This window comes from Nelusetta ayraudi, unplaced genomic scaffold (genome assembly GCF_046127955.1).
Source record: "Nelusetta ayraudi isolate G7.1 ecotype Tasmania unplaced genomic scaffold, CSIRO-AGI_Nayr_v1 ptg000015l, whole genome shotgun sequence".
Lineage (NCBI taxonomy): Eukaryota > Metazoa > Chordata > Actinopteri > Tetraodontiformes > Monacanthidae > Nelusetta > Nelusetta ayraudi.
This window is the reverse complement of record NW_027466065.1, coordinates 1,287,450-1,297,500: the sequence shown is the minus strand read 5'-3', so window position 1 is coordinate 1,297,500 and position 10,051 is coordinate 1,287,450. Positions and strand designations below refer to the sequence as shown.

At 44.0% G+C, this 10,051-nt stretch overlaps 2 protein-coding genes across 2 annotated transcripts; one reads left to right on the top strand and one right to left on the bottom strand.

Annotated features, from left to right (window-relative positions):
* Positions 1 to 672: 672 nt before the first annotated feature.
* On the bottom strand, positions 673 to 3,778 carry cenpo (centromere protein O). Its single transcript, XM_076023275.1, has 6 exons — positions 3,609 to 3,778; positions 3,257 to 3,399; positions 2,853 to 3,006; positions 2,461 to 2,732; positions 2,087 to 2,246; positions 673 to 1,808 (listed from the first exon to the last, which is right to left on the bottom strand). Exons 1-6 carry the CDS (start codon positions 3,628 to 3,630, stop codon positions 1,699 to 1,701), a joined length of 861 nt encoding a protein of 286 aa, XP_075879390.1. The 5' UTR covers positions 3,631 to 3,778; the 3' UTR covers positions 673 to 1,698.
* Positions 3,779 to 3,847: 69 nt separating this feature from the next.
* Positions 3,848 to 9,938, top strand: LOC142886257 (sodium-dependent multivitamin transporter-like). Its single transcript, XM_076023269.1, has 16 exons — positions 3,848 to 4,073; positions 4,978 to 5,412; positions 5,496 to 5,561; positions 6,303 to 6,354; positions 6,436 to 6,503; positions 6,637 to 6,791; positions 6,984 to 7,124; positions 7,251 to 7,383; positions 7,528 to 7,616; positions 7,775 to 7,887; positions 7,965 to 8,035; positions 8,124 to 8,210; positions 8,597 to 8,769; positions 8,851 to 8,957; positions 9,054 to 9,175; positions 9,480 to 9,938. The coding sequence occupies exons 2-16, from the start codon at positions 5,065 to 5,067 to the stop codon at positions 9,612 to 9,614; spliced, it is 1,860 nt and encodes a 619-aa protein (XP_075879384.1). The 5' UTR covers positions 3,848 to 4,073; positions 4,978 to 5,064; the 3' UTR covers positions 9,615 to 9,938.
* Positions 9,939 to 10,051: the final 113 nt, after the last annotated feature.

The following is a 10,051-nucleotide window of genomic DNA, read 5'->3' as shown; positions in this document are numbered from 1 at the left end:
GATCGTTTCGTGGTTAGTACTCTGCGTTGTGGCCGCAGCAACCCCGGTTCGAATCCGAGTCACGGCATCTTGTTTTGCACTTGCAGCTTTTGTGGACTCCACAACACCGACAATGAAGTTGGCTTATATTGAGCAAAAATAAAGAAACTGGAATCCTCCGTTAACAAAATCTCCCCTTTAACATGAGAACAGTCATGAATGTAATAAAAGGATCATTAATAATCCACTTGCACTCACCCAAGTGATCCATTAGACCAGTGAGCTGCCAGTTGTGTTTATATATTTAGCTTTTCTGTAAAGTTCGATTAAGCAGTTTTGCCCGACTAATCAGGACGTTACTGCAACTTTTGTTTAGTTTGTTAATTCAGTATTCATAGTTTTTAAACTAATGAATTAATAATGCACAAAATGTACAAATGAAACAACTTACCAACTATGCATTTGTAGGATATTATTTCAAAGAACGTGATTTCGTGAGTTTAGGGGACGCTTGTCTCACTCGCTTGTCAACTGTATAGGTTTATGAATAATTTTACTGTATTCTTTTCTCAAGAAAGTAAAGCAACTGTGCAGAAAAAGAATTTCCCTCCTTCTCACAATGCTGGAATATTGTTTTATAAAAAAAACATTCCAGTATTTTTTGCTGAAAAAAAGAAAACTTGGGAGTCCAGGTGAGAAAAAGAGGTTTATTCTGTAATTGCCATGGTGATCTCCCCAGCAAGGAGTCGTGTCATTAAATCGCTAAGGAATGTGACCATACATAACGACCAACAATACCATTCACTTAACTACACCATAGGCTATTCGGTTACCTAAGTGGGTGCAGCAATAACCGGACACAGCTCTCTGGTGGCTCTTCTACAAAGGTAAAGTCAGGACAATAACAATATATATATATATATTCTTTAAACTAGTAAAAGACAACTTCAAAACTAAATGATTTTTCTTTCCAGCCTTGATGGATCAAAGCTTCAGAAGTCATGACATGTTGCGGAGAAATTTGAGAGTACTTAACCAAAAGGAGGACAGGACTCTGCAGCAGAAGCTTTACATGTTGGAGAAAGAGCACAGGTACACTCACAAAAAGCTCCAACAGAGACGGGAACAACTGATGAGAGAACACAGGAGAGTCGTCATGGTGAAGACGTGCGAGCCTAAAGCCATCGTCAACATTGCCATGAGAGAAATCAAACGACATCAAACGGCAGAGAGGCACTATAGAGGTATTCAGACATCGGAAGGGACAAGATTCTGCTCCATCAAATCCCCTTCTGACACCGAGGGTTCTGGATTAGAGGAGCAGAGTCGGTCAATATCAGCGCCAACTCCTTCGACCAAGCCTGGAGTCCCGGTAAGACGAAGAAGCACCATCCAGAGCAGCGTGTCTCTCATGCAGATGAAAAACATTGCAACTATTGACTCAATATCAGAGAAGGAGCTGGCCAAACAGCAGCTAAGGACCCGAGAGGAACTCGAGAGGCTCAAACAGTTTCAGAAGGAGGTTTTACAAAAAAGGGTGTTGACATTTATAGAGAGCCTCAAGGACAAACGCAACATGTGTGCAGGCTCATACGAAAAACCTCCACAAGGGAAACTGAATGTGCATTTTATGGCAAAACAGTCAGGCTAAAACTTAAAAAACATTTTTTTTTAATGAATCATAAATGCGCAACAATCAGATTTGTTTTCCTTCTGAAATTACATTATTTGACCAAGCTCCCTCATAGTGGCCAAAGCCTTGTGTACAGGAGTGTCCAGGAGAAGACTGCGGATGTTCTTCAAATCTGAAGAGTTAAAAATGTTGTTTTCTGCAGAAGAGGAGTCAAAAAACACATGTTGTACAAAGTGAAGCTAGCTGAAGGAGTAAAAAATGTTTTAATATATATAAACAGTGGTTCTATATTTGGACAGAATAATGTGGGGTTACCCTTTCAACATCAGTGTTACCCTAACTAACCTGAGACATAATATTAAACAGTGCACTCTGCTGGACAGATTAAGTAATGGCACATTTTCCTACAGAATTTCAAATATTTTTTTCTATTAACAGAAGCAGCAAAGCATTATTACCATATTCAAATCCTACCTTTGCATTCAATGTCGACTTTTGTTGGAAGACATCTAGTGTGATCGGTGTATTGCAGCGTGCACAGAAAGGGTGTCTTTGCTCTCGGCACGGTGAGCAACATCACCAGTATGGAACACAAAACGTTGCTCTCCATCACCACCACAGAATCATGGAGCTCCTGTTGGAACAAAGCCTTGCCGTGTCACTTAACCAATTTTTGAAGTGAATGAAAGTGTGAGATCATGCTTCTTCTGATGATTTTTGTCATTTATGTCCTATCTTTGGTGATAATCCTCTGTAAAATGTCCAAAAAAAAAAATCTTCTAGTTTGGATATTAACAATATATTTAAGGAGCAAAACAACCGAGAAAAAAAAATAAGAAAAGTGGTACCTTCACAAGCTTCAGCTGCTGCCTGCGGCCGACATAAGCATTAAGATGTTGGCTGAGATTATCCAGAAAACCTTTCATGTCTGTCTGCAAGTTGTTGCCTTCTGTCAGACTGTTCAGCGGAATGAAAGGAGGGATGTCATGACGGCTGATCCTCAGCGTCGGCTTCAGGTCCAGCTCCAGATTGTAGGACTCGAAGAGGGTGCCTTTGTAGCCTGTTGCCAGGGACACGCACACTCCTCTACCGTGAAGGGTCTTTCTGACGTTGTAGCCGCCTTGTAACAGCAGCATGAAACAGAGGGGGGGAAAGCATACGTCTTTGCAGGGCAAAACAAAAACTGGGACTGCATTAATAAGAGAATAAGAGTGTACAGGATAACACTGTGACTAAGTACCAATGATGTGATGAGCACACAGAAGATCTCTCAGCTGGGTAAGTCTGGCCATGCGTTGAAGGGGTTGTGAATTCTCAGAGTCTTCCTCCATTTCCTCTCCATCTTCTCCATGTACAGGCTCTCGGTCCATAGATGCCCTCAGTTTCTGGAGATTCTGTGTCAGGTTCATATTGTATCATTGCACAGCATCATTGCAAATCACATAGCGAGGAAACAAGCGACGGGGAGTGGGGGGTAAAAAGAACCTAAACTACATGTCATAAGATATAAGGGGATGGATCCCAGCATACTCACAAGTTAATGTTAACGCTTGATTTAGAATAGGAAGTTGGAGATGGTCGGTATATTTTAGTGTCGTGAACGGAATCCTGTCACCTCAGAAAAACTCCGTTGGCGCGACCCACCTTATGTGTCTCAATCTCGGCTTTCAGAAGATCTCTCTGTGCTCTGAGCGCTTCCACTTCGGCTCTCAGCTCCTTCACACGACTGGGCTGATCCCTGCGGCATCTTGCCTGGACTTCCAGCTGACTCAGGTGACTCAGAACATCTGCGGACGAACGAACGTGTTTTTTCGTTTTTATTTATTTATTTATTTTTTAGCTTACTTACAGTCCCAAACCGCCCTGCTCTAATAGGACGCTCGCGTTAGCTTCAGCTGGCAACGCATTACAACAAACTCATTTGCGAGCTAGCTAGCGAGCCAGCAGAGTGCAGTTAGCGGCATGCTAAGCGACAGCAGCGAGCTAGCCGAGGTACCTCTTGCAGCCGCTCCTTCCATGTTGTATACTTTTGTTTTTGGGTAGAAGAGTTAATACGCCTGGTCCTCCTCAGGATCGTCCTTGCGGAGTTTGACTTTGGCGGTTGTTCATCGTCATCGTCACACGTAGTAGCACCGCCCCTGAGCTCCAAACCGGAAGAGGATTCAAAACAATTTGTAAAGTGAACACGCCATGCAGCGTGACGGCAGCAAGGACGGACGGCGGATTATCCGGGCGGTTGGTTGACTCAGTGGTTACAGACCACGCGGCGCCGCTTTGAAAAGAGTTTACACGGCCGATTGCTGTACACTGCGGGTCGGAGTTACAGCCACAACTTGTTTTACCCCTGAGGAAGTTCGAGACAACGTTGTTTGTTTGGTGTTTTTGGACGAGCGTACGCTCTTGACCATGGTATTAATGACAGCCAGGCTCACCCGGATGTCAAGAGTGCTCACTATTCAAGGTATGCCGCTGCTGCTGCGCATGTCCGCTCATTCACGAGTGCGCTTGTATTCGCACCCATTCTCACACACGTCACATCATTTCTTCTTGAAAAATGATGTGACATGCGTCCTTAGATGATAATAATAATAATAATAATAATAATAATAATAATAATAATAATAATAATAATAGTTGTAATGAATGTGTTCATGCCGGTTGTTACAGGGACAATCAGATCTATTAACTGTATGCCCCAACACTGTTTTTATACGGCGCTATATGGGTAGTCAGTTATTTAGAGGTCCGTCCGTCCACCTGCTGTACCGCTTCCTTCTGCATTTAGGGTCGAGGTTGTCAGTTGGAGCCTCTCCCAGCTGTGGTTGGGCAGAGGCAGGGAACACACTGCACAAGCCGAGAGTTCATCTCAGGGCAAAACAAAGACATACACTCATTCACACTCACTCACACACACATACACACACAGATAATTTTGAGTCCCCCATTCAGTTACATGTGTAAACTTTAAACTATACAGCCGTGGATTATCCAGTACACCTACTGACCTCATTTGAATGTGTGTGTGTTTTAATTCCCACATTGATTGACCTGTGTGTCAGTGATTCTATGGGTCTCTGGCTCCCACATGATCAGTAGGAAACACATTCTGTTTAATTTACCTTCAAATCCGTCTGCTGTTTGTTTTTGTTGCACAATGTAAACAAAGCCAGAGCTGGGACCAGACGAGCAGGACTCTCCCACCCCTTACCCACTCAGTCAGTATTTTTGGATTCTCACAAGTGTGCTAAAGTTGACGCTGAGCTCGTCTGACCTTGGTGTTTGTTTTCACAGACAGGAAGTTATCAAGTAGTGCACTTTGACAGTCATGCGCAGTGGCCGATGTAATCAGTGTTTCTACTCTCAAGGCTGGCCGACTCTTCAGACTGGGTGTGGACAAAGATGCTCCACGTCCGTCTGACTAGCTGCGCCGCAGGCTCAAGACGCCCTTCAGGATGGATCCGTCCCAGCAGAAGCACTTCGCAGTTGTGGACTATGTGATATTTGCCGTCTTGCTGGCCGCGTCCGTGGCCATCGGCCTGTACCACGCGCTCACGGGCGGGCGGCAGCGGACAACGCGGGAGTTCCTGATGGCAGACAGGAGCATGGGCTGTTTGCCGGTGTCGCTGTCGCTCATCGCCTCCTTCCAGTCCGCCGTGGCCATCATAGGCGTCCCGGCCGAAATCTACTCCAACGGAACTCAGTACTGGTTCCTTGGCTGCGCTTACATCCTGGGCCTCCTCATTCCGGCTCATGTTTTCATTCCAGTGTTGTACAGACTGCAACTATCCAGTGCCTACCAGGTATGCATGATTTTTTTTTTGTTCAGTTTAATCTTGCTGCTGGTATTCATGATTCTTCATTTCCGTGTCGTTTTGATTAACAGTACCTTGAACTTCGCTTCAGCAAACCAGTGCGCGTGTGTGGAACTCTGACCTTCATCTTTCAGATGGTGAGGAATCCCTGGTCTAACGCTAAACAAAATATAATTTTATTAGGTTCCACATTATGCAAAAATTCACTCGACTAATGTTTTGTAACAAAGGCATGAGTATAGATATGTTGTTTTTGTAAATCTTTGTGTAATTTATCCCCAATGTTGGCGAGTAATCTATTACTAAGTAATCCACTACTGTAATTAAACTACTTTTTGAGTAACGGAGTAATGTAACTAGATTACTGTGGCAAAACTGGTAATTATATCATAATTACTTTATCAAGTAACAAATTCATTCACAGTATGGGCTGTGCAAAAGCCACCAGTGCTGTACATGAGTTTGGTCTGTGAAATGTGCAGTTTGTGTTTAGAGAGCAAACATTCATTCAAGTTAAGAGGACAATATTTTGAATTGCAAAATTTGCACTTTAATAAAGTTCATTCCAAATCACTGAGCAACTGCTTTATCTTTTTTTTTTTAACTAAAGTCATTAGTAATTAGCAATTGGTTACTAATGAAACAAAGTAGTTAAAGAAGTAATTAGATTACTTTATTCAGGAGTAATCAGTAATTGCATTACTTTTATGGAGTAATCCCAACAACGCTGTTTCTCCCACAATGTTGGATGGAACATAAAGATTTGATAAGAAGTATAATATGGGACCTGATACACTGTGACTATTGTGACTTCTCCTGAACTTTAAATGTTTAAGCCTCACTGCAAATAACTGCTCCTGTAACTCTCTGTGCCGCAGGTCATTTATATGGGAGTCTGTGTTTACACTCCTGCCTTTGCACTAAACGCAGGTACAACGTGTTCTGTAGCTTCCTCGTGTGGTTTACAAGGACGAGGCCTGTTTCACACTGTGTGTCTGCTCTCTTTTTCAGTTACCGGATTTGAATTGTGGGCAGCAGTGCTGGCTACGGGTCTAGTGTGCACGGTATACACGACAATGGTGAGGTTTGTCCGGTTCGTTTTCCTGCACGCCGATTTACATATTTTGTTGTAAATTATCGCCGACAACAACATCACAGAAAACATCCAAAAAAATTGGACTAAAGAACACACGTCTTGCCTGTGGCTGTCAGGGTGGACTGAAGGCCGTCATCTGGACCGACGTCTTTCAGACCCTGGTCATGTTTGCAGGGCAGCTGGCCGTCATCGTGGTCGGGGTGCAGCAGTCAGGAGGACTGTCTGAGGTCTGGAGAAAAGTCCAGGATGGAGACAGAATCGCTGGTCTCGAGTGAGTTTTCTGGTCACTTTTATTTATTTATTTTTTGGCTGTAGGCTGTAAACAGAGTGCTCAATACACTTCTTTTGTTAATGTTTCATTCTAGGTTTTTCTACTGGAGTCCAGGATAGATTACTATGTCCTCCATTACATACGCATCCTTGTCAGTGTCACAATTGATTTATTCCCCCACCTTCATTTCAGCCTGAACCCAGATCCCACAGAGAGACACACCTTCTGGACTCTGGCTGTCGGCGGCGTCTTCCTCATGCTCTCCTTGTACGGGGTGAACCAGGCTCAGGTCCAGAGATACCTCAGCGCACGCTCTGAGAAGGAGGCAGTCAGGTACACCGAAAACCCTTCTGAGTCTTGTTTTTCCTGTGTATATGATGCTCATCTTCAATCGCATGCGAACCAAATGAGGTGGAAAACTTATCCTGAAGCTGAGGCGCCACCCTCCACTGTGTGCAGGTCGTGCTACATGGTGTTCCCCTCGTTGCAGCTGGCTCTGGCCCTCAGCTGTGTGATGGGTCTGGTCATGTTTGCGCGATACTGCGGCGAGGATCACCACACCAGTTTTTTGGCCACCTCCAAAAAAGATGCGGTGAGCTTGCGGTTCAGATAAAGATTTTTTTTTTTTCCCTCTTTGTCTTGTAAATGAAAGACAAAAATTCAGATTGTTTAAACAGCCACTTGACTAATTCACGCACGCTAGCATTCTTTTTGTTTTGCTTCATTGTCTGGACAGGTGGTCATATTCTTTGTCATGGACATGCTGCAGGGGCTGCCTGGACTTCCTGGACTGTTTATTGCGTGTTTATTCAGTGCAGCTCTAAGGTGTCCACATCTTCTCCCCCATTCATTTTTTTTTTGTCTGTGATGTTTTGTTTTTGTTTTAAATTATTGCTCTCGCCCAGCCTTTCATCTCACTGTAAGCAGCCCAAGAATTCTTCTTCTTTTTTAATTTTAACACTTGTTTGCATGTGTTTTTGCAGCACCATCTCTTCTGCTTTGAACTCTCTGGCCACTGTGACGATGGAAGACCTCATCAAACCATATTTTCCCACCATGACCGAGTCCAGAGCCACTTACCTGTCCAAGGCCTTAGGTTAGCTACTAAGACAAGCACGGCAGTGTATATTAATGGCACATTGCTGAAGTTTCCCCTTGTGTTTCCTCCTTCAGCGATGTCCTACGGGCTGCTGTGTCTGGCCATGTCCTATCTGACCCACCTGATGGGGGATTCGGTTCTGCAGGCGAGTTTACAGGAGGTCGTTGTCATCGTCGAGCAGCGTCGAGTCTGTCCTGCCTTCCTGTCTGACCTTTGTACCGTGTGAACCTCAGGTGGCTTTGAAAATCTTCGGGATGGTTGGCGGTCCCATCCTGGGTGTGTTCTGCCTTGGCCTGTTCTTCCCTTGCGCCAATTCCACTGTAAGTTGCCTCCTGTAAGAAAAAAAACTTCTGGACCTTCTGCCTGTTTGGTTGGGGGGCAAAAACAAGGCTGTTTCACAGGGCAGAGCCAACAGCAGAATATTTATGTTGTAAATATGAGTGCCCCTTGTGACATCGCATACAGGTGGTTTCCAGCGGTGTGTGCAAAAAGTTTAAGCAAGCAAAAAAAGGACAAAGTGACAGACTTCCCTCAATTCTGGCACTGACGGGATCAATTTTTTTTGCATAATTTGTGAGAGTTTATGAACCAATGCTCAGCCTCCGGACTGCTCCCTCTCTTCGCAGCTGTATTTCACTTTTAAGTGACAAACTGTGAGTAAAGCGATTCATTATCACCCAACCCGTCTCTGACCTGTTGCCACCAGGGAGCGCTGGCCGGCCTGGGGACGGGCCTAGCCGTGATTTTTTGGGTCGGCCTCGGCAGTATCGTCACCCGGAGCTCCGGCTCGACTCCTCTGCCGTCCAGCTGCGTGGCCAATCGACTGGCGGGAAACTCCACCGTTATCCTGCAGGCCGTCTACAGCAACGTCACACTCAGGTAGCACAGCTACATGTGCCCGCGTTTGTCTGCGTTGGTCTCGCACGTTAACCTCCGTCTGTCTCTTTAATCTGTCTGCAGTCGGCCGTCCGGACTCAAGAGGTTCTACTCCTTGTCATACATGTGGTACAGCGGGTTCAGCTGCTCTGCAGTCATTCTCATGGGCCTGATCGTCAGCTTTCTAACAGGTGGAGGAGTGCCTGCATGTTTCCGTGCACAGTGTAAAACGGCCCGACTGTCGTCAGTTTTCGTCAGCTCTTGACTCAACTCTGAAATGTTTCAAGGCCCTCTGAAGGAGGAGGATGTGACACCAGGCACCGTCTATCCTCTGATGGGGAAACTGCTTTGTTTTCTCCCCGAACACCTCAAGAAGAAGCTCTGCTGCGTGACTCCTCTGGGACAGACGGTCAGTGACATGTTGAACTGATAAATTGACAAATTCTGCCTTGACTGATACATACGAAGGAACTTTATAAAACAGTATCTTGAAAAGGTCAATCCTTAGTCTTCCTTTTTACTTTAAAGCAGAAAAAACATTCCAATATTTGGACAAAGTTTCAGTCAGCTGATTCTGATACATTCTCCCTGCTAAGACTCTGACTAGTGCTTTGTGTCTGAATTGTTACTCTGGTCGAAAAGATCATTTTTACTTCCTAGATTTATTTATTTTACTTTTTTTTTTTCTTTTTTTTTAAACAAATAACCTGTAGATCTCAGCGTGCCAAAGACAGCCTCCTCATCAGAAGGAAAATAACGGGGAGGCCTTCCACAGAAACGAGGAGCTGGACAGCTGCCTGCCAGAGGAGGTTAGCCTTCCATTGGTGGAACAGGAAACGTTTGTGTGACGTCGCCGTTTCCAGGAAAAGAAAAACTGGAAGAAGAAAAAAAGACAGTGGTATCTTTAGGAAAAGCACTTGAATTGAAAAAAAGAATGTTGAATGTCTGTTGACGTTACCTTTCTTTGGTGCTCAAGGTTTTCATGGAATTGTTTTTTTAATTGAAAAAAAAAAGAAACACTGTGTATATTCTTTATTTCTTTCAGTTTGACTGAAAATACTGGACAAAAAATACCAATCAAAAATTCTTGAAAGGTTGAAAGACTGAAGAATTGCAAGAAAGAAATGCTGCCTGGAAACATTGTTTGTTTTTCTATTAAAGTTTTTTTTTTTACACAACTTTTTATTTTGCTTTGACTTGAATTTTAGTTGGTTTAAGGATCAACCCACAAGGTGAGACAAAAATATTTACAGTATTTTTTTAAAAATAATATTTTTTATGTTTT

Coding starts and splice junctions, on each gene's coding strand:
- LOC142886257 (XM_076023269.1), top strand. CDS start 5,065: ATGGATCCGTCCCAGCAGAAGCACTTCGCAGTTGTGGACTATGTGATA. Junction 5,562..6,302: donor TGACCTTCATCTTTCAGATG/GTGAGGAATCCC, acceptor TCTGTGCCGCAG/GTCATTTATATGGGAGTCTG. Junction 8,770..8,850: donor TACAGCAACGTCACACTCAG/GTAGCACAGCTA, acceptor ATCTGTCTGCAG/TCGGCCGTCCGGACTCAAGA.
- cenpo (XM_076023275.1), bottom strand. CDS start 3,630: ATGGAAGGAGCGGCTGCAAGAG. Junction 2,733..2,852: donor GTGTGCTCATCACATCATTG/GTACTTAGTCAC, acceptor TGCTGTTACAAG/GCGGCTACAACGTCAGAAAG. Junction 2,247..2,460: donor AGCAGCTGAAGCTTGTGAAG/GTACCACTTTTC, acceptor TTGTTCCAACAG/GAGCTCCATGATTCTGTGGT.